This window comes from Mobula hypostoma, chromosome 9, assembly GCF_963921235.1.
Source record: "Mobula hypostoma chromosome 9, sMobHyp1.1, whole genome shotgun sequence".
Lineage (NCBI taxonomy): Eukaryota > Metazoa > Chordata > Chondrichthyes > Myliobatiformes > Myliobatidae > Mobula > Mobula hypostoma.
The window spans coordinates 87635844-87660650 of record NC_086105.1 but is presented as its reverse complement, the minus strand read 5'-3'; the positions used below and the strand labels follow the sequence as shown (position 1 = coordinate 87660650).

Below are 24807 nucleotides of genomic sequence, written 5' to 3'. Positions count from 1 at the left end.
TCTCCTTATTTAAGAAAGGATGTGCTGATGTTGGAGAGGGTACAGAGAAGATTCACTGGAATGATTCCGGGAATGAGAGGGTTAACATATGAGGAACTTTTGTCCGCTGTTGGACTGTATTCCTTGGAGTTTAAAAGAATGAGGGGAGACCTCATAGAAACATTTCGAATGTTGAAAGGTATGGACAGAGTGGATGTGGCAAAGTTGTTTCCCATGATGGGGGAGTCTAGTACGAGAGGGCATGACTTAAGGATTGTAGGGCGCCCATTCAGAACAGAAATGCGAAGACATTTTTTTAGTCAGAGGGTGGAGAATCTTTGGAATTTGTTGCCACGGGCAGCAGTGGAGGCCAAGTCATTGGGTGTATTTAAGGCAGAGATTGATAGGTATCTGAGTAGCTAGGGCATCAAAGGTTATGGTGAGAAGGCGGGAGAGTGGGACTAAATGGGAGAATAGATCAGCTCATGATAAGATGGCGGAGCAGACCCGACGGGCCGAATGGCCGACTTCTGCTCCTTTGTCTTATGGTCTTATGGTCTTGGCCGTTGGCTCTCTGCTTGTTGTCTGAAGTTGACAGCAAGAGAAAAACAAGAGGAGCTCCACCTGCAGCTCAATGGAGTAACACCTACATTTTGTGGCTGCCTTTAATTCCTCCTTTTCCCCAGTCTAAACCTTGAATTATTCAATTTTTATTTTTTGGATCTTAGAGGGAAATAGTGGTCATTATGTCGTATCCTTTAAGAAGTGGAAAACAGCCTTTTGAACCCAGCAATAGAAAGGAAAAACCTTCGAAAGAAATATCAGAAGATATGCCTGTCTGGGCTGAGCGTTTGGAACGTATGTTGATGGCTCTCAATAACAAAATGGATAATAACTGTTCTGAGTTGAAGTCGTTCCGACAGAGTTTACAGACTATTGAGGAAAATATTCTTTCCTTGAATACTGAGTTTAAAGAATCGAAACGTCAGATTGCGGATATTTCAACCCGACTGGAACAGGCTCAACGCAAAATTGTTGATTTAGAGGCAAAGTCTCATCGAAATAACATTCGTATTTTAGGTCTTCCGGAACACTCTGAATCTGGGAATCTATTGGATTATTTCGCCAATCTATTTCAATCTCTGTTCCCGGATATGCTATCTCAGCCTCCCGAGACTGAAAGAGTTCACAGAATTTTTATTTCGTCAGGTAAAGCTCGACCAATTTTAGTCAACTTTCTTCGCTTTAAAGTTAAAGATCAAATCATAAAATGTGCAAGAAAACAAAGTTTTTAAATTTAACGGTTCCGAGATCCGTTTTTATGAAGATTATGCACAGGAAGTTATGGAACAACGGATCAAATTCATACCGGTCATGAAAATCGCTTACGAGAAAACTCTTTTTCCATCCTTGAGATATCCAGCGAGATTAAAGCTATTCCCTAAACACTCTACCCCTCGTGTCTTCTTGGATCCCCAAGCGGCATTGGATTTTGTCAATTCTATTGTGGAATCGGCTGAAGTATGAAGGATATTAGAGTCTCCGAATAATTTTCTGAAAGAAAATAGGTTTTGAAGATTTCGGTTTGCGGAAGATATCTTTTGATTGATGGATTATTAAAGAAGAGGTGGCCTTCTTGGTTTGATTAAAGAATGACTTTTTTTTGAAGACTGTTTAGTATACGGAGTGAATTAATACAGCGGATAGACTGAACTGGTTTGATTATCTGTTTCTATTTTTCTTTTTCTTTATTAATTAAGTGATAGTTTGCTTGCAGTTTATATAGATTTTTTTCTTTATATTATGGAGTGTTTAGTAATAGATAATTAGCTTTAATTTTGTTAAATAAGGTAGTAAATTAAAGCATAATGGCGCTGATTTTCTCTCTTTAGAGATTAAACTGTTTGGGTTAATAGTATTGTTTTGGTGTTTTTGGAGACTGTTTCCACATTCCTTTAGTCTATTTTCAATGATTAAGTACAAACATTTTTTTCTTCGCTGGGCTTTCTTAGCTTAAGGTTACGTATTTTTGTTGTAAGCGGGAGGGGGGAATAGGGAGAAAAAACTTTTAATCATTATTTAAATTAAGCGGCACGCGGAATTCCGATTCTTATGTCTTTTCTTGGGGATGCGTTCTGGCCTTTCTTTCTTTTGCCGGATTTCCTTCTTTGGGGATGGTGGGAGGTTTGGGGGTATTTTCGTATTTTGGGGTTTATTGTGGGATTTTTTTTCACACACACTTTTTGTATTTTTTTCCATTATGGAGTTCCGGAGCATGCGCATTTTCTATTTGGTTATATTCATCACCGCCATCTTTGATTAGCCCGCGATGGTATGCGTGTATTGTGTTTAAGAATAATATCCAATGGTACTTAAACAGATAAACGTTATTAGTTGGAATGTACGTGACTGGAATCACCCTATTAAGCGAAAGAAGACATTTAAAGTTTTTAATCGATTCCAGCCCAATATAATTTTTGCTCAAGAAATGCATATCAGAACAGGCGATCAAAATAGGTTTTTTAAAACATGGAAGGGCCTTCAATACCATGCTACTTGTCAAAATAAAACAAAGGGAGTATCTATTTTTATTAAATCTAATATTTTATTTATTCAAGAAGACATTGTTTCAGATAATAATGGTAGATTTTTAATTATTAAAGGAACAATTTGTAATAGAAAAATTGTCCTGGTTAATCTCTACGGACCTAATGTAGATGATCTTTTTTTAAAAACGTATTCGGTTTATTACCAGACTTAAATGAATATATGCTGCAGATGGGAGGTGACCTCAACTGTTGTTTAAACCCTTTGATTGACAAAAGTTCAACCAATCAGCAGCTTCCAAGTCGTTCGGCAACACTTATTAATTCATTTTTAACTGATTATGGTTTGATAGAAATCTGGAGAAATTTACATCCTAATGACAGAGTTTATTCTTTTTATTCACATGTTCATAAAAAATATTCGAGAATTGATTATCTTATAGCTGATTTCCGATTTTTGTCCGAAGTCCAGAAATGTGAATATGATTCTATTGCAGTCTCGGACCATGCGCCTTTAAGCTTAACTTTTGAGTTAAATGATGTTAGCAATGTAAACTTGCCTTGGCACTTCCCAGAAAATTTATTACAAAGTTCGGACTTGATTAAATTTATAGAGATTCAGATAAAAGATATCTCTCTTTTTAATAATACGGGAGATGTTTCGAAATTGATTATCTGGGATACACTCAAAGCGTATTTGCGAGGTCAGATAATATCTTATTTGGCTAAACTTAAGAAACAGACAAAAATAGAGTTAGATAGAATTTTCAAACTCATTAAAGATCTGGATAACACTTCTGCAGTTTCTCCTAATGTTGATTTATTTAAACAAAGGGTTGAACTTCAATCACAATATAATTTACTATTAACTTATCCTATTGAAAGAAATTTGCTTAAATTAAAAAGTCAATTTTATATGTTTGGAGATAAAAGTAACAAGCTAATAGCATCTCAACTTAAAGCAGTTAGAGCTAAAAGACAAATTTTAAAAATTCGTAGGGAGATGGTAGTTTAGCTAGTAATTATGAAGATATTAATAACATTTTTCAAGACTATTACAGTGAACTCTATAAATCTCAGTTTCCAGCTGACCCTTCTAATATGTATGCCTTTTTACAAAAGATTGATTTTCCTAGAACAGCGGTCCCCAACCACCGAGGAAGCAATATGATTTGGCGATAGGAGTCAGCTGCACCTTTCCTCATTCCCTGTCACGCCCACTGTTGAGCTTGAACGCATGCGAGGTCATTACCCACAGGTCATCCATTTCAGCGCGGGAAGGAGATCAACTCCTCGAACTTGCAAATGACGACGGGCTGGAAAGTATGTTTGACATAACATCTCTGCCAGCATACTGGATCAAAGTCAAGGCTAAAAATCCTGAAAAAGCCACGAAAGCACTGAAAACATTGCTTCCATTTCCAACATCATATCTCTGCAATGAATGCAACAAAAACTAAATTGTGGAATAGACTGGACACAAGGAACCCCCTTCGAGTATTGCTGTCTCCCATCACCCCTCGTTAGGACGGTCTCATTGCAGGGAAACGAGCACAGGGCTCCCACTGATTCAGCGATATTGGTGTGTTGCAATGATTTTATATGTTCATACGGGGAAAATATACGCTGCGTGTTTAATATCCAAACGTTACTTAAAATGTTATGATGCTATTGACTTATATAACCATATAACAATTACAGCACGGAAAGAGGCCATCTCTCCCCTTCTAGTCCGTGCCGAACGCTACTCTCACCTAGTCCCACCAACCTGCACTCAGCCCATAACCCTCCATTTCTTTCCTGTCCATATACCTATCCAATTTTTCTTTAAATGATAATATCGAACCTGCCTCCACCACTTCTACTGGAAGTTCATTCAACACTTACTTCAAGCTCCCCTGATAGTTGACTTATCACTATACTCATGTGAGGAAAATATGCGCTGTGTGTTTAAAATTAAATTCGTTAGATAAACCCTTTTAGAAAGGAAATTGAGTGTATTAGCCACTTAGCACTGATATTCCGGTCATGATTAACACCCCCTTTCCCTCCCCCGAACAGAATCGCCAAAAACGATTTGTAGAAAAAAATTGTACATGCATGTGCGCTGGTGCCCGCGCAAGATTTATGGTCATTGTAGTCTTTCTCGGGGTAAACCCAGTGTATTTGACTGCTACTCTTGTCCGTTGGCAACCCTACCACCACCCCGATCGGCCGGTCCGCAAGAATATTGTCAATATGAAACCAGTCCGCAGTGCGAAAAAGGTTGGGGACCCCTGTCCTAGAATATCTATTGAAGATCAGCAAATTCTTGATGCTCCTTTCACTGAAACAGAAATTCAGAAAGCTATTCTTTCAATGCAACCTGGTAAAGCTCCTGGATTGGATGGTTTTACTGCAGGATTTTATAAAAAAAATTTGAATATTTGCTTACTCCTTATATGTTGGAAATGCTTAAAGATTCTTTTCTGCTAGGAGAGTTACCTTCCACATTTTATGAAGCTTCTATTTCTTTAATTCTTAAGAAAGATACAGATCCTACTGACTGTGACTACTGACTATAGACCTATTTCATTATTAAATGTGGATGCCAAAATTCTTTCAAAAATAATGGCTAATTGGATGGAGAATATACTAGCTAAAATTATTTCTCAGGATCAAACGGGTTTTATAAAAGGCCGTTATTCTTTTTTTAATACTCGGAGATTGTTAAATATTATATACTCATCCCTCTCTAAGATCCCCCAATGGGTTGTTTCTCTAGATGCTTAAAAGGCATTTGATACAGTTGAATGGAAATATCTATTTAAAGTTTTAGAGAAATTTAGCTTTGGTACTAATTTTAATAAATGGATTAGACTGATATATAAAAGCCCTATTGCCACTGTTATCACTAATAACCGTAGATCCCCCTTTTTCCAACTTTCCCGGGGTACGAGACAAGGCTGTCCATTAAGTCCTCTGTTATTTAACTTGATGTTGGAACCCTTGGCTATTGTACTTCTTGAAGCTAAAAATATTCAAGGAATTTCTAGAAATGGGACTATTCATAAGATCTCCCTTGATGCGGATGATCTTTTGGTTTATATTTTGAATCCCGAAGAATCTATTCCTAGCTTATTGAAATTATTAAATGAATTTGGATTGTTTTCAGGATATAAATTAAACCTGCATACAAGTGAATTATTTGCTTTAAATGATTCCACATATATATATATGGCAATATTCCTCTAAAAGTTACGGATTCTTTTAAATATTTAGGTATCATCATCACTAAAAACTACGGAGACCTTTATAGAGCTAATTTAGTTCCCTTAGTGGATTTTATGAAGCAATTTTTTTCTAGATGGAATCCACTTACACTTTTGTTAGTAGGTTGAATTCATGTAGTTAAAATGATGATTTTACCAAAACTTTTATAAACATTCCTATTTTTCTAACTAAGAAGTTTTTTGATCAGGTTGACTCTATTATTTCATCTTTTGTTTGGAATAATAAAGACCAAGAATTGGAAAATGTCATTTACAAAAATTAAAAAAGGATGGAGGTCTTACTTTGCCTAATTTAAGGATGTACTATTGGGCGGTTAATATATGTTATGGGTGTTCTTGGTTATATTGGACTGATAAAAAGGAACGGCCATCTTGGGTTTATTTGGAATTGAAAATTGTGAAACAATTTCACTTAAGTTTGTTACTAGGAGCTCCTTTACCTGTACAATTAGCCAAAATTTCTATTCTAAATATAAATCCTATGATTAATCAATCATTATGAATGGGGTACCAGTTTTGTAAGTTTTTTAATCTTAAAAAATTTAACCTTTTTAGTTTATTTTATCAAAACTATTTATTTAAACCTTCACTTAGTGATCCTACCTTTTCTCTTTGGAGGAATAAAGGAATTTTTTCCTTTATGGACTTGTTTCAATAAGGTCGATTCATGTCCTTTGAGAAATTAGTAACTAAATACTCTCTCTCATACTCACATTTTTTGCAATATCTTCAGGTCAGACATTTCTTACAAAAATATTTAAGTAATTTTCCATATATACAAGACTCTGACCTGTTAGACATTATTTTAAAAATGAACCCTTTAGTGAAAGGTTTTATTGGGAAAATTTATAATTTATTATTACAACAGGATAATTATCCTTTACTTAAGATTAAGCAAGATTGGGAAAGAAAGCTTAATATGACCTTGATAACAGAGGATTGGTTGCGAATTTTGAAGCTGGTTAACTCTTCTTCGATTTGTGCCAGTCATTCTCTAATTCAATTTAAAATTGTACATCGTTATTATTTGACGAAGGAGAGATTGTCTAAAATATTTCCTAATGTAAATAGTCAGTGTGATAGATGCAAAACTGAGATAGCTACATTGACACATATGTTTTGGTCGTGTTCTGTATTGAAACAATTTTGGTAATCTATTTTTTCTACAATCTCTAAAGCTTTAAAAATCAATGTACAACCTAATAAATTGACAGTTTTTTTTGGTATAATTCCTCAACATACGGTATTTCTATATCTGACAAATACATAATTGCATTTGTCACATTATTGGCTAGAAGGGGTATTTTATCAAAATGGAAAGATGCCTCTGCTCCCACTTTGATACAATGGTTCTCTCAGGTGACGTTATGTCTTAGTTTGGAAAAAATTAGAAGTCGAACTTTTGATCCCAAATTTGACTTCGAGAAAAAGTGGGGTTCTTTTGCCTGTTATTACCATTTGACTTGAGTTAATACAGATGGTCCTTCTCTGATGCTTGCTTATATGGGTTTGGTTGGCGGTTTGATGTCTTTTTTTAATGGAGGCTTGTATGGCGCATAGCTCCGAGTTTGTGCTCCAAATGTTTTTTTTTCCTTTTTTTTAGATACTAGGAGGTTTTCTCTGTTTTAGTTAGTAAGGGTTCTTTTTTTCTTTCTTTCCTTTTTTCCATAAAAAAACCTTAATACTTTGTTTTTTGATTATTATTGATATATTGCTCAGCCTGGTCGATAGTTTAACTTTTACTTTACATATGGATATGTTATCTTGATTATTTTGATGTATTTTTTTCTGTTGTTGATTTTCAATAATAATTAATAAAAAGATTTAAAGAAAGAAAAACAAATTTATCTTCATGCTGTTTATGTTCACTGTAATTGGCTGATGATTTATACTAGGAGCGCCGTCATATGGACTAGGGAGACCTTTTTAATGTTAGGATGAAAGTGGTGCCATGCCAGCACATGAAAGCTGCTGGACTTCTGTAGTGATGGCAATCTAACAGAATATTTATTTGCCATAACATTTATAATTCCACTGTTCATACAAAACCCACAAGAACACTGAAGCTCAATATAACCAGAAAATAAGGCCTGCTTTTTCATTTGTTAAAAGCTGCTTTCCTTTGTCCTCTCCCTTGTACCTGGACAGTAACTGGATAACACCTTTTTTTAAAGAAATGGTGCTATCTCCATCCTTTGCAATGAAGGAGTTTGCAGAGGAAATGCATATTTATTGTGCAAAACCCCTGGGGCTATGGGCTAAATTTGACCCAATTGCTACTGTTCATGTCTCAAACACAAAATGTAACATTTTGAAACTGAAGAATCTGAAAATTTTAGAAGATATTTATAAAATTAAGCAGCAAAAGTTAAAAGAAATACACATACCTGTATCAGTCCAAGCACTTTATCCTGTACGATAGCTGGCGGGTTATTCTTGGGTAAGACAATTTTGACCAGAATGCCATCGATGAAGTCACGATTAGCTACCAGGACGTGGAAACGATGACCACAGTTCTTAACACATGTCTCTAAAATCTAGTTATGAAAGTAAGACAAATTACTTTTTTTTGTTGATTTAAGATGAGGTAAAACATGTTTCTTCCACTAACACTATATGACATGTAGTATTTTATATTCTGCTTCCAAAATGCTTGTGGGAGAATTGGCTAAATTAATACTAAAACAAAAACAGAAAGTGCTGGAGATATTCTGCCATTGAGCCAGCTAGGGAGGGGGAAGAGGTAAAATGTTAACACTTCAAGCCAAATACTTTCCAACAAAATCAGAAGTGTGAACATGTGTGTTAAAATTGGCGAGAACAAAAGTAATGCCCATGATAGCATGAAAACTGAGATTATCCAGTTAACGCAAATTTTGTTGAAGGCATCTAAGAGATGGTGTGAAAGCTTAATGATTGCAACTGATGTGTCAGGATCAGCATAAATGAGGGAGATTAATGAAATCAACAGAAAAATTGCTAGAACTGTGAAATATATTTCACAGAATAGGCTTAACACCGGAGGAGGTCATTCCTCCACTGTCAGTACTGGTGCCACAGAAGAACAATCCTGCTAGTTCACTCCATTATTGCTCTATGTTGAACTACAACAATCTTTCTTTTCAGGTGTTTTCAACACTGTAACTGAATTTGCCTTCAGTACCACCCCAACAATGCAGTGCAAACTCAAGGTATTCTCTGTATAAAATATTTTTCTTCCTGATATTTTACGTCCTTTTGCCAATCACCTCATTCTACATTCACTAGCTCTTGATTCTTCCATCCATGAGAACAACTTTCTTTGGAGAAATTGTTTTTAGAAACGTTCAGTAAATTTCTTCTGCACCCTCTAAAGCTTTTACCTTTTTCCTAACATGTGGCATTTAGAACTGGACAAAATGCTCAAATGTGACTACACCATTGTCTTATAAAGGTACATCATGCTTTCGATGCTCTTGTATTCTGTACATCTACTTATAAAACCCAGGAAGCCATACTCCACTTTTAAGTGCATATCATCCCACTGACATTATGAAAAGCTGAGAGGAGCGAGGCAGGGGCTGTCAGGTGATAGGTAAAATTGGGGGAGGAGGAGAATAAGTGACAGGTGAAACCAGATGGCAGAGGGGTGGAGCTGAGATACTGCTGGTGGGTAACAAATAAGGAGGAAGGAAGGGAGAAAGGGAGAGAGAGGTGGGGGAGGGAAGGTAGAGACAGAGGCTGGATGGTGATATGTCTAGACAAGAGTCTGCAGATCCCGGAATCTGATAAGTAGGGAAAGTGATAAGTGGAACCATACAAGGGAGGAGGATGGGCAGATGTAACTAGTTGGAGGAGGGAACAGGAAACATAGTAGGTCAAGTGTGTGGGTGATACATAGGCGAACCAGTGAGACAGGGCAACTTGGTTATGGATTGATGCTGTAGCCACAAGTGTTCCTTCTCTTCTGGTTACAGCAGAAAGTGTTTTGGGACAGCGAGGGGTGGGTGGAGAAGGATGAGACAACCATGTAGTCACTGAAAGCAAAGATGGGTTGGTGAGGGGAGGTGGAACTGGTGGTGGATCGTATCACAGTTGGCAGTAATGGTGAAGAATGATGCACTGAATGCAGAAGCTAAAACCGAGGGAGCTCTTAACTCTGTCTAGGAGGGCTGTGGGGGAATATCTGAAAGCAAAAGTCTAGGAAAACTAGTGAGGAGTCCATCAGCCACAGTAGAGGGGAAGTCACATTTCCTGAAAAAGGACGCTTCAGATTACCGAGAACAGAAATGCTAATCTTGAGAAAAGATGCAGTTGAAACAAATAAACTGAGAAAAGTGATGTCATCATTTAAGAAATTCGGTGGGAAGGAGTGTAATTGAAGTACTGTAGCTGTAGAAGCAAGTGGCTTTGTAGTAAATGTCAATACATAGTTTGTCTTATGAGATGGAGACATAGAAATTCAGAAATGGGAGAGTGGTGTTCAAAATAGTCCAAGTGAATTTAGATTATGAGAACACTCAGTCCTCTTTTATTGTCATTTCGAAATGCATACATGCATTAAGAAATGATACAATGTTTCTCCGGAGTGATACCACAGAAAATTTCAGGGTGGGGTGGAAGTTAGTTGCAAAGATTATAAGATTGACAAGTTCCACATGAGTGCAGGAAACAACACCAATGTAATTATTGATGTAACAGAGTAACTGAAATAGTTGCAGAGTTAGGTTTGGAACAAGGACTGTTCCACATAGGCAATGAAAAGACTGGCATGATTAGGAACCATGAGTGCCACTTGTGATTATAGATTTGTGAAGGAATTGGATCTAAACCAGATGAGGCAATTCAGAATACATTTGCTTTCTCTTCTTTAAAAATCACACCAGTATCTTTTGCTGTCTCCTGCTAACTGACAGTCACCTACAGAAAGACCGAAGGTTGTTACAGGGATACAGAAGCTGATTGTCAAATAGTTTACCACAGAAAATCCTAAGAAACTTAAAAGGTTTATGTAGGTTGGTGAATTGTGGAAACCCCTCTTTGATACCGATCCAGAGGTGGACATCAGCAAAGACAAACACTGATCTTGCTCTTAAACCATAAGGCTATTCAGAAAGCAAGAGACATGTGCCCACTTATCAGTCCTTGTTCCTGAGAGCCCTGCTGGCAGCCGATGGGGTAACATCTTTTTGAACTTGCTCCTACCTTATCTAAATTTTTGTTTCCTGCCAGTTTTTTGAAACCTTATTACAAATCTCAATATTGCTCTATTATGTCTATGAGAAAGACCAGAGCCTCTGCAAAAGAAAAAGAAGATGATTCTCCAACCACTTTGGAATCAATTGGAGATTTCCTTAAAAAGCAAAGAACAGAACTTTCTGAGGAATTTCAACATCTTAATGTCAAGTTGGACACTATTCAACAAACTTTAATCAAACACGATAAGCGAATTAAGGAGAATAAAGAAACTTTGTCAATACTGGAAGCAGACTTAGAAGACATGAGTAAGATCTGCAAAAAATTATCATTATCTAATGAAAAACTAGCAAAGAAGATTACCAACCTGGAAAGCAGAAGCAGAAGGAACAATCTACGTATTCTGGGTCTTGAAGAATCAAGTAAAGGTGCCTACCCCATGGAGTTCTTTGCAAGCTTTCCGAAGAAGCTATTCCCTGATTTACTGCCGTCTGTGCCTAAGCTGGACCGCACCTACCGGTCACTGGCCCCAAAACCAAAGTCAAGGGAGCGACCTAGGTCGGTTATTTTATGTTTTCATGAATTTCATTCTAAGGAGCTTTTAATCTGTCATACCCGTCGAGTAGGAACGATCGATTACAACAGGAAGATGATCAGATTCGTGGAAGATTATACACCGAAGGTTATGGCTGAATGTGCCAAGTATAAAGAGGTTATGTCGCTGCTTTATAACAAAGGGTTTAAGCCCTCCCTTTGCTTCCCAGCACGTCTTAGAATCGTTCAGGAAAATAGTGTGCAGAAATGGCTGGGATTGGTTGAACATGCATAGAAGTTTTTGAAAGCAGAAGATTGATTGTGTTATATCTCTTATAAGAGCAATTATCTTTTTAATGTTGGATAGAATAAGGTCTTAATAAACAAGTTTTGACCGTTTATATATCTTGCTTTTTGATATTTTCTTTGCTATTTTTTATTACTTTACTCTTTTTTTGAGGGTTTTTCTATATATATTTTTTGGAAATTGTTAAAATGAATCCTCTTATGTTTTGGATTTCTGATCTAAGTTTATTTTGTCTGTTTTCTCTTGGTAGGAACAAGGTTATTACCTTGAATGATTGGAGTTTTACCAGCAGGATTTCTTTGGGAGGGTTGTCTTTAGGGTTTAGCATGCCGACTGTCCTTTGGCGGGCTTTTTGGCTTTGGGAGGGGGAGGGGGTGGGGTTCCTTTTTTTTCTCTGGAAGCTGGGTTGGGCTACCATCCAAATTTTCTGATTGAGTACCTTATTTTATGGTTCTTTCTCTGATTCTAATAATGTATGGTCAGATTGTTTAACTCTTCTGTTAATTAATATTTAAAATGGATCGAAATATTAACTTACTTAGTTTTAATGTGAAAGGATTAAATCATCCTGTGAAACGGAATAAGATTTTTGCTTATATTAAAAAGTTAAGGGCCCCCATTATTTTTCTACAAGAAACGCATGTACGTAGTTGTGACAACGCACGCCTTTTTAATCAGTGGAGGGGTTTACAATTTCGTTCTTCATTCAGAGCAAAATCTCGAGGGGTCTCAATTTTTATAGACAATACAATTTCTTTTGTTCAACATAAAGTTGTCCCTAACCCTAATGGGCGATTTGTCATAGTGTCAGGGAAACTAGATAATAAATTAATTGTATTTGTTAATGTGTACGCCCCCAAAGTGGATGACCCAGGATTTTTTGAGCGTTTCTTTTCATTCCTGCCAGGTTTGAGTTTTTATTCCTTAGTGATGGGAGGAGATTTTAATTTTTGTGTAGACCCAGTATTAAATCATTCTTCCTCTAAATCAGCCACACCTAATAAATCAGCTTTATTTATTCAATCCTTTCTAATGAAATGTGATATTGTTGATGTCTGGCATTTTTTTCACCCGGCAGAAAGGGAGCATTCATTCTTCTCTCATGTCCATTATTCCTATACCAGGATTGATCTTTTTTAAATTGATAGTCAAATGATTCCATTAGTTCGATCCATTGAATATAAAGAAATAGCTATATCCAACTATTCTCCTGTATTTCTATCTTTAAATCTTCCTCGTTTTATTCATATGAACAGATCCTGGCATTTTAATTTAACTTTGTTATCTGATAAGGACTTTCTAAAATTTCTGGAGAATCAAATTACTCTTTTTTTTGAAGAAAATACGTTGGAAAAGACTTCTAGTCTTAATCATTTGGGATGCTTTTAAGGCATATATTAGAGGACAAATTATCTCCTATACTGCATATATTAAGAAAAAAGCTAATAAAGAGAGAGCTGACTTAGTTAATCAATTAAAACAATTAGACCAGAAATATGCTTTGGCACCAGACACTGAACTATACAAAAGACGTATTGAAATTAAAACTAAATATGATCTTCTTATAACGTATCCAATTGAAAGCCAACTTTTAAAAGATAGAAGCCAATTCTATATACATGGAGAAAAAACTGGTAAACTATTGGCTAATCAATTTAAGGCCTTTATAGCTAAACGGCAAATTAAAGAAATTCGCAAAACCAATGGTGATTTGACAACTGACCATTTTGAAATAAATGACACTTCTAGAGAATTTTATTCTAAACTACAGTTCTGATTTTGTTAAAGATAATACTGCAATGAACAAATTTTTAGACCAATTAAATATTCCTGGACTTTCGGTTGATAATCAACCTATTTCTCAGGAGGAAATCACTGAGGCTATACGATCATTGCATTCTGGGAAATCTCCAGGACCTGATGGATTTTCTGGAGAATTTTATAAGGCTTTTTCTTCATCACTTATACCTTGTACTTTACTGATTCCTTCAAAGTGGGTAGGTTGCCACAGTCTTTTTATGAAGCTTCCATTTCGCTTATTCTTAAAAAGAATAAGAATCCCAATGTTGATGCTAAGATCCTATCTAAAGTTTTGGCCCGTAGACTCGAGAATATTACACCTTCTATAATATCTGATGATCAGACAGGATTTATTAAAAATCGATATTCCCATTTTAATATATGGCAATCGTTAAATGTTATACATTCTCCATCCAAGGAAATATCCCGATGTGTGATTTCTCTGGATGCGGAGAAGGCTTTTGACTGAGTTGAATGGAATTACCTATTTAAAACTTTAGAAAAATTTAATTTTGGGCCCAATTTTATTCTTTGGATTAAATTACTTTAGTTATCTCCCTCCGCTCGGGTCCTTACTAACCTTCAGAATTCTAAACCAATTAAACTCCAACGTGGAACCAGACGAGGATGTCCGTTGAGCCCTTTGCTTTTTGATTTGGTATTAGAACCCTTAGCAATTGTCTTTCGAGAGTCTAAAGACATCACCGGTATCTTAAGGAAAGGTACTACTCATAAAGTTTCGCTTTATGCTGATGACCTATTGCTTTTTATATCTAATATTATAATTTCTTTACCCTCTATGTTTCTTTTACTGATTAATTTTAGTCAGTTTTCAGGATATAAATTGAATTTACATAAGAATGAATTGTTTCCTTTAAATAATTTGATACCAACCTTCCTTTTAAAATTGTAAGAAAACAATTTACATATTTGGGTGTAACAATTACTATGAATTATAAAGACCTACTCAAAGAAAATTTTCTAACCTTCATGAATTATGTGAAAATGACACTTTCTAATTGGATGCCTCTCTCTTTATCATTGATTAGTCAAATTAATTCTATTAAAATGAGCATTTAACCTAAATTTATATACCTTTTTCAAGCCGTACCTGTTTTTATTCCTAAGTCTTTTTTTGATTCTTTAGATTTGATTCTTTCTTCCTATATATGGAAGAACAGAAAACCCCGATTAAATAAAACCCACCTTCAAAAAATTAAAAAGAATGGAGGCCTTGCTCTACCCAATTTTAGGTTATATTATTGGACAATTAACATACGAAATCTTACGTTCTGGTTATACTATATTAATTGTGAGGATTGTCCAATACGGGTCTTTTTGGAAGCCAACTCAGTTACGAAATTTTCTATTATTTCTCTTCTCGAATCCTCTCTTCCTTTATCTTTAAATAAATTAACTGACAGTTTGGTGGTTAAACACACTTTGAGGATCCGGCTAGTTTAGAAAACATTTTGGTTTATTGAGATTTTCTCTTTCTAGTCCTATTTTTTCTAATTTTTTTTAAACCATCTACGACTCATCTGTTTTTCAGAGAATGTGATACATTAGGCAATAACCAATTTCAGGATCTGTTTGTTGGAGGGTTTCTTTCTTCTTTAGAGCAGCTCTCAGTGAAATATAACCTATCAAATACCCATTTTTTCAATATCTACAGATTAGAGATTTTTTAAGATCTAAACTACATATATTTCCTACCAGCCCGGATAAGAACATAATAGATGTAATTTTTAATTTGAAACCTTTTGATAAGGGCTGAATATCTTATATTTATTGTGTGTTGTTGGGACTGAGAATGGCTCCTTTAGACAAAATTAAAAAAGACTGGGAAAAGGATTTACAGACTTCATTATCTGATGAGACCTGGAGGGCTATTTTCAAAATGGTTAATTCTTCATCATTATGTGCTCGTCATTCCCTCCTACAATTTAAAGTGGTACATAGGGCTCATATGTCTAAAGACAAGCTCTCTCGTTTTTTTGCAGATATATCTCCTTATTGTGACAGATATAATAATGGAGAGGCTTCATTAAATCATATGTTTTGGTCATGTTCGAGCCTTGAAAAATATTGGAAAGATGTATTCCAAACTTTTTCTGTACTTTTTAAAGTTAATTTTAAGCCCAATCCTTTGACTGCCTTATTTGGTATTGTTGAGGAAAGAGCTATAATTTTGGAGCCTTCTCATTTGCAGGTATTGGATTTTATTTCTCTTATGGCTAGGAGGGTGAACTTGCTTAAATGGAAGGAGGTTGCCCCCCCCACACATACGCTCAATGGTTATGCAATGTTATGTCATGTTTAAATTTAGAGAAGATTTGTTGTTCGATTTCTGATTCTAATCAAGATTTTCAAACTATTTGACAATCTTTGAATTGTTACTGTTATTAAAATATAGATCTGGGCTATTATTATAAAACACTATATGGTAAAGTACTCTTTTTTTTCTTTTGTTTTTTTTTACCAACCAGCTTTGTCTTGGAAGTGGGTGTAGATTTTAATAGTAATATAATTAACCATACTATTGTATTTCATAATTCAATTTATTTTATTTGATTGATCATGAATATGGGATACCGTGATTGTATCAGTGTGATTTATATATAGTACACTTTGTGCTACCTTATTTTGATTTATAATAAGTATCCTTACGAATTCTGTATTTGTGTATATGAAATGTAATGAAAATATTGGAAAAAGAAAAAAAGAATCTTGTTCCTTGCCTCTGAATCCTTCAACATCATCTTTAGATCCAGTTTGTTCCACTGGAGCAGGGCAAGATAGGACTGTGCTGTTTCTACCAAGAGGAATGCAGAGTGAGCTAAGTGATAAGCAAGAGTAAAGGAGATGAATCAGTAGATTCCGAGCAGCCTGATATAGTAAGGATCTCCAATTTCTTGGGATGCTAATCTGCTTAATCTTAATCTCAACAATGCAGGTATCACAGACTTTAAAATTTCATTTTCTTTCTCAGAGATTTTTGGATAACAGTTGGGATGGTTTGAACTAACTGTTGATTCTAGGCAGGTTGTCAAATTCGGCATGCTCCTTTAAGCTAAGCAAAAGGTGAGGAAGCAACTATTGTCAGAGAAGTTCGTGTGGTCTTTATCAGCCCAGAACTATTGGAAGTATGTCTCCAGCTAACATCACCTTCGTCTACAATGTATGAGGGGGGGGAGGGGAGAAAGATGAATTGAGAAATTGGCAACCCTATTATGTATGGATTTCAAGGTTCTGCATGAAGATCCCCCTGAGTCTTGAAATGCTCAGAACACAAATCATCCAAATGGAAATCACTTACCCAGTTATCTTTGATAAGGTGGTCTTTGACAGAATATCACATCATGGTATACGCTCCAAATCGAGGTTTGATGAGAGAGTATGTAATTAGTTATGAGTGCCCCACAGTACATGTCAATTTTTGAGGGGAAAAATCTTTTCCAATCCAGTCTGGTATTCTCTACTTTGTCTTGTTTGTGCGCTGTATTCAGCCATTAGCTGAGTCCATCAGGAAGAACGTGGACATTGGAGGCGGTGATGATTGCAGGTACTGGAGGTACTCAGACCAAACCATCTGTGTACATCGGATGACGGCCCTGTCTTCTGCTCAGGTTCATGTTGCGTATTGGTGACCAGTTTAAACAGGTTAAATGGGCTAAAATCAATCAAAACAAGGCGATATTCATCTGTATATTTGCAGTGCTCCACCTGAAGCATTACTGCAGATGTTGCATCATTTCTCATCTACTAATATCTCTGGACATCAAAGATTTTGCTTCCTGAATAGTTTTGGGTGTATCTTATGGAGATTGGACTGCTGATTGTGAAAATTGTCATGAAATTTCCCTATCATTATGGAAATCGTCTATATTTGTTATTTCAATTCTAAATTCAAGTCAATTAAAATGTTGCCCACAATGTAAGCTAAAAAGTTTTCTATCTTGTCCAAGCATCCCTACGCAGGGTGGATGCTGCATAGCAGGACAGGTTTTAGAAAGGCTATAAAATCATCATGCACACACTGTTCTATGCATTGTGTATACATGTATATCAGTTTGTGATCACGCTAATGCTCAGAGCATATTGTGTGTACTCATTGTAATAAAGTAATTGTATTTTCAGTAGTATATGGGATAGCAAAATGTTTGCCAATGTTGCAACAGCTGCGATACTCATATTCGTGATGAGTATATGCTTAAATCTCAAAGACAGAGCATGGCTCCCCTTATTAAGAAAACCTATGAGCTCTACCTTGGTTGTAAAATTGGCAACTAAGACCAAGCCTGGACTCCTCACATTTTTTGCACAATATGCACTGTCAATCTTAGAGCTTGGCTCAGAGATACTCAGAAATCAATGCCATTCACTGTCCCAATGATATGGTGAGAGCAAAAGGATCATGTGACAAACTGCTACTTCTGTCTGACCAGTGCGTCTGGTTTCTCTGCTAAAAACAAGAAATACATTGAATACCCCAATCTCCCTTCAGCCATGAGACCTGTGCACATGATGATAATCTTCCAGTACCAAAGCCACCAAAGACATGGGAGTCTAGAGAAGGGAGGCAAAGATGCCATGATGCACAAGCCAGGAATGGAAAACCATACTGATACTGATATTGAACCCTTTATATCAAGTGAGCCTCATCTGATAACTCTGTCTGAGTTAAATAATCTGGTCAGAGACATGGGTTTGTCAAAGGCAGAAGAAGAATTACTGGATTCACGTCTGCAAGGATGGAATCTGCTGTCACCAAGCACAAAAATTTCCATGAAAGATTTCAATATTTGAGACAGATGCTTCCCAGAATAACTGATGCCAAGGTTAAGCACAGCATTTTTGTTGGTCCACAAATCAAACAGGTCATCAATGCAAACACGAGGAAATCTGCAGATGCTGGAAATTCAAGCAACACACACAAAAAATGCTGGTGAACGCAGCAGGCCAGGCAGCATCTCTAAGAAGAGGTACAGTCGGCGTTTCGGGCTGAGACCCTTCGTCAGGACTAACTCAAAGAAGAGATAGTAAGAGATTTGAAAGTGGGAGGGGGAGGGGGAGATCCAAAATGATAGGAGACAGGAGGGGGAGGGATGGAGCTAAGAGCTGAAAGTAGATTGGCAAAAGGGATACGAGGCTGGAGAAGGGCGAGGATCATGGGAAGGGAGGCAGAGAGAGAAAGAAAGGGGGAGGGGGGAAACCCAGAGGATGGGCAAAGAGTTATAGTGAGAGGGACAGAAGGAGAAAAAAAAGGAAAAAAAAGAGGAAAAAAAGGTGTGTGTGTGGGGGGTAATAAAAAATAAATAAATAAGGGATGGGGTACGAAGGGAGGTGGGGGATTAACGGAAGTTAGAGAAGTCAATGTTCATACCATCAGGTTGGAGGCTACCTAGATGGAATATAAGGTGTTGCTCCTCCAACCTGAGTGTGGCCTCATCTTGACAGCAGAGGAGGCCGTGGATAGACATATCAGAATGGGAATGGGACGTGGAATTAAAATGTGTGGCCACTGGGAGATCCTGCTTTCTCTGGTGGACAGAGCGTAGGTGTTCAGCGCAACGGTCTCCCAGTCTGTGTCAGGTCTCGCCAATATATAGAAGGCTGCACCGGGAGCACCGGACGCAGTATATCACCCCAGCTGACTCACAGGTGAAGTGTCGCCTCATCTGGAAGGACTGTCTGGGGCCCTGAATGGTGGTGAGGGAGGAAGTGTAAGGGCATGTGTCGTACTTGTTCCGCTTACAAGGATAAGTGCTGGGAGGGAGATCGGTGGGAAGGGATGGGGGGGACGAATGGACAAGGGAGTCGCGTAGGGAGCGATCCCTGCAGAAAGCAGAAAGGGGTGGGGGGGGAAGATGTGCTTGGTAGTGGGATCCCGTTGGAGGTGGTGGAAGTTACGGAGAATTATATGTTGGGCCCGGAAGCTGGTGGAGTGGTAGGTGAGGACCGGGGAACCCTATTCCTAGTGGGGTGGCGGGAGTATGGCGTGAGAGCAGATGTGCGTGAAATGGGAGAGATGCGTTTGAGAGCAAAGTTGATGGTGCAGAAAGGGAAGCCCCTTTCTTTAAAAAAGGAGGACATCTCCTTTGTCCTGGAATGAAAAGCCTCATCCTGAGAGTAGATGCAGTGGAGACGGAGGAAATGCGAGAAGGAGATGGCATTTTTGCAAGAGACAGGGTGGGAAGAGGAATAGTCCAGGTAGCTATGAGAGTCCATAGGCTTATAATAGACATCAGTAGATAATCAATGGGTCATCAATGACAAGTTTTGGTGACATGCCAAATCTACGCAGATTTCTAAGAAAGTAGATACACCGTGTGCCTCCTTTGTGATGACATTTATATGCTTGCCCTAGGATAGATCCTCTGACATGTTGACACCAAGGACTTAAAATTCTCTACCTCCGTTCCTCTAATGAGGACTGGCTCTTGGATCTCCGGCTACTTTCTCCTGTAATCGATAATCAGCACCTTGGCGTTGCTGATAGTGAGTGAAAAATTGTTGTTGTGGCACCACATAACAAGATTTTCAGTCTCCTTGCCATTTGTTTGTTCATAATACCTTTGATTCAGTCAGCAACTGTGGTATCATCTGCAAACTTAACTATGGCACTGAAGCTATAGTTAGCTACACAATCATAGGTATAAAGTGAGTAGAACAGAGGACCTATGTTCTCGGTGAGTGTGGAATGAATGCTGTTGCCAATCTTTCAGTGAGGAAATAGAGGATACAGTTACCAAGCGCTCGGCCTTAAAGCTTAATGATGAGTTTCAAGGGATGATAGCACTGAATGCTGAGCTGTAGTCAATGAAGAGAATTGTGCAATGAACCAGAATTGATTAGAGAGCTTAAGGTAAAAGAACCCTTAGGGAATGCTCATAATATGATCGAATTCACCCTGAAATTTGAATAGGAGAAGCTAAAGTCAGATGTATCAATATTACATTCAAGTAAAAGGAATAACAGAGGCATGAAAGAGGAGTTGGCCGAAATTGAATGGAAAAGAACACCGACAGGGATGACAGCAGAGCAGCAATGGCTGGAATTTCTGGAAGCAATTTGGTAGACACAGGATATACACATCCCAAAGAGGAAGAAGTATTCTAAAGGAAAGTTGACACAACCATGGCTAACAAGAGAAGTCAAAGCCAACATAAAAGCCAAAGTGAGGTCATATAATAGGGCAAAAATTAGTGAGAAGTTAGAGGATTGGGAAGCTTTTAAAACCCAACAGAAGGCAACTAAAAAAAGTCATTAAGCAAGTAAAGATAGAATATGAAAGTAAGCTGGCCCATAATATTAAAGAGGATACCAGAAGTTTCTTCAGATACATGAAGTGTAAAAGAGAGATGAGAGTGGATATCGAACCACTGCAAAACGATGCTGGAGAGGTAGTAATGGGGGCAAGAAAATGGTGGACACACTGAGTAAGAATTTTGCACCAATCTTCACTGTGGAAGACACCAGGAGTATGGTGGAAGTTCCACGTGTCAGGGGCATGATGTGTGTGAAGTTACTATTACTAGGGAGAAGGTTCTTGGGGAAACTGAAATGTCAGAAAGTAGATTAAATCAGGGGTCCCCAACCTTTTTTGCACTGTGGACCGGTTTAATATTGACAATATTCTTGTGGACTGGCTGACGGGGTGGGGGTGTTAATCACGACCGGAATATAGGTGATAAGTCAACTATAAGTCACTTATCAGTGGCTAATACACTCAATTTTGTTTCTAAAAGGGTTTATCTAATGAATTTAATATTAAATATATATGATAGGAGATGCCAGAGAGTAGTGGTGGATAACTGTGGTCCAGATTGGAGGACGGTGTGTAGCGGTGTACCACAAGGATCTGTACTGGGTCCAATGTTGTTTGTAATATATATTAATGTCTGGATGATGGGGTGGTAAATTGGATTAGTAACTATGCAGATGATACTAAGATAGGTGGTGTTGTGGATGATGAGGTAGGTGTTCAAAACTTGCAGAGAGATTTAGGTCAGTAAGAAGAGTGGGCTGAAAGATGGCAGATGGAGTTTAATGCTGAAATATATGAGGTGCTACATTTTGGTAGAACTAATCAAAATAGGACAATACATAGAACAGAGGGATCTAGGAATAATGGTGCATAGTTCCCTAAAGATGGAATCTCATGTGGACAGGATGGGGAAGAAAGCTTTTGGTTTGCTGGCCTTTATTAATCAGAGCATTGAGTATAGGAGTTAGGATGTAATGTTGAGTTTGTATAAGGCATTGGTAAGGCCAAATCTGGAATATTCTGTATAGTTCTGGTCACCGAATTATAGGAAGATGTCAATAAAATTGAGAGAGTACAGAGGAGGTTTACTAAAATGTTGCCTGGGTTTCATCTCCGAAGTTACAGAGAAAGGTTGAACAAGTTAGGTCTTTATTCTTTGGAGTGTAGAAGGTTGAGGGGAGACTTGATAGAGGTGTTTAAAATTATGAGGGGGATTGATAGAGTTGACCTGGTTAGACTTTTTCCATTGAGAGTGGGGAAGATTCAAACAAGAGGGCATGGGTTGAGAATTGGAGGACAAAAGTTTAGGGGTAACATGAGGGGGAACTTCTTTACTCAGAGAGTGGTAGCTGTGTGGAATGAGCTTCCAGCAGAAGTGGTTGAGGCAGGTTCTATGTTGTCGTTTAAAGTTAAATCGGATAGATATATGGACAGGAAAGGAATGGAGGGTTATGGGCTGAGTGCAGGTCGGTGGGAATAGGATAGGGTAAGAGTTCGGCATGGACAAGAAGGGCTCAGATGGCCTGTTTCTGTGCTGTAATTGTTATATGGTTATAAACACACAGCACATATTTTCCTCACATGAATATAGTGATAAGTCAATCATAAGGGGGTTCCTTATGTCCGTCTATTCCGCAATTTACTTTTCGTTGCATTCATCGCAGAAAACTCCGCTTCGCAGAGATATGATGTTGGAAATGGAAGCAACGTTTTCAGTGCTTTTATGGCTATCTCAGGATATTCAGCCTTGACTTTGATCCACAATGCCGGCAGAGATGCTATGTCAAACATACTTTTCAGCCCACCGTCATTTGCAAGCTCGAGGAGTTGATCTTCTTCCTGCACTGACATGGATGATTCACCGTGGACATTCACAAATGGGTCATGGACCCATTCCTTTGCACATCTTAGGTCATTAGCGGTTGGGAAGTAACGCTCGAATTCTGTCGACAGCGAAGATAGGTGATCGCACACCAGCTGTGAGAAGGACGGTGCAGCCTCAGTTTCTCCCAAAATCCCAGTTAATGTTGGGAACATGTCAAATATGCCCCTGTCCACTCGTCGTCCCCACAGTTCCAGTTTGGCTGTGAAAGCAGACACTTTATCTGCCAAGTTGAAGACATAGAAACATAGAAAATAGGTGCAGGAGTAGGCCATTCGGCTCTTCAAGCCTGCAGCGCCATTCAGTATGATCATGGTTGATCATCCAACTCAGAACCCTGTACCTGCCTTCTCTCCATGCCCCCGATCCCCTTAGCCACAAGGGCCATATCTAACTCCCTCTTAAATATAGCCAATGAACTGGCCTCAACTGTTTCCTGTGGCAGAGAATTCCACAGATTCACCACTCTCTGTGTGAAGAAGTTCTTCCTCATCTCGGTCCTAAAAGGCTTCCCCTTTATCCTCAATCTGTGACCCCTCATTCTGGACTTCCCCAACATCAGGAACAATCTTCCTGCATCTAGCCTGTCCAATCCCTTTAGAATTTTATACGTTTCAATAAGATCCCCCCTCAATCTTCCAAATTCCAGAGAGTATAAGCCTAGTCGATCCAGTCTTTCATCATCTGAAAGTCCTGCCATCCCAGGAATCAATCTGGTGAACCTTCTTTGTGCTCCCTCTATGGCAAGAATGTCTCTCCTCAGATTAGGGGACCAAAACTGCACACAATACTCCAGGTGTGGTCTCACCAAGGCCTTGTACAACTGCAGTAGTACCTCCCTGCTCCTGTACTCGAATCCTCTTGCTATGAATGCCAGCATACCATTCGCCTTTTTCACCTTCTGCTGTATCTGCATGCCCACTTTCAATGACTGGTGTACAATGACACACAGGTCTCCTTGCACCTCCCCTTTTCCTAATCAGCCACCATTCAGATAATAATCTGTTTTCCTGTTCCTGCCACCAAAGTGGATATCCACATTAAATTGCATCTGCCATGAATTTGCCCACTCACCTAACCTATCCAAGTCACCCTGCATCCTCTTAGCATCCTCCTCACAGCTAACACTGCCGCCCAGCTTCGTGTCATCCACAAACCTGGAGATGCTGCATTTAATTCCCTCGTCTAAGTCATTAATATATACTGTAAACAACTGGGGTCCCAGCACTGAGCATTGCGGTACCCCACTAGTCACTGCCTGCCTTTCTGAAAAGGTCCTGTTTATTCCCACTCTTTGCTTCCTGTCTGCCAACCAATTCTCCACCCACACCAATACCTTACCCCCAATACCGTGTGCTTTAAGTTTGCACACTAATCTCCTGTGTGGGACCTTGTCAAAAGCCTTTTGAAAATCCAAATATACCACATCCACTAAGGTTCTCCCCTATCCACTCTACTAGTTACATCCTCAAAAAATTCTATGAGATTCGTCAGACATGATTTTCCTTTCAACAATCCATGCTGACTTTGTCCAATGATTTCACCACTTTCCAAATGTGCCGTTATCACATCTTTGATAACTGACTCTAGCATTTTCCCCACCACTGATGTCAGGCTTACTGTTCTATAATTCCCCGGTTTCTCTCTCCCTCCTTTTTTAAAAAGCAGGGTTACATTAGCCACCCTCCAATCCTCAAGAACTAATCCAGAATCCAAAGAGTTTTGAAAAATCATCACTAATGCATCCACTATTTCTTGCGCTACTTCCTTAGGCATTCTGGGATGCAGACCATCTGGCCCTGGGGATTTATCTGCCTTTAATCCCTTCAATTTACCTAACACCACTTCCCCACTAACATGTATTCCCCTCAGTTCCTCCATCTCACCAGAGCCTCGGTCCCCTACTATTTTCCGGAAGATTATTTATGTCCTCCTTAGTGAAGACGGAACCAAAGTAGTTATTCAATTGGTCTGCCATGTCCTTGCTCCCCATGATCAATTCACCTGTTTCTGACTGTAAGGGACCTACATTTGTCTTAACC

At 38.2% G+C, this 24807-nt stretch overlaps 1 protein-coding gene across 9 annotated transcripts in view; it reads right to left on the bottom strand.

The window, feature by feature from the left end:
* LOC134351835 (TOM1-like protein 2) overlaps positions 1-24807 on the bottom strand; it is a 175696-nt gene that overhangs the window by 97536 nt on the left and 53353 nt on the right. For all 9 annotated transcript variants that reach the window (XM_063058615.1, XM_063058616.1, XM_063058618.1 and 6 more), the window contains exon 4: positions 8185-8334. In XM_063058615.1, coding sequence (XP_062914685.1) covers positions 8185-8334 — 150 coding nt within the window. The remainder of the gene's footprint in view (positions 1-8184; positions 8335-24807) is intronic.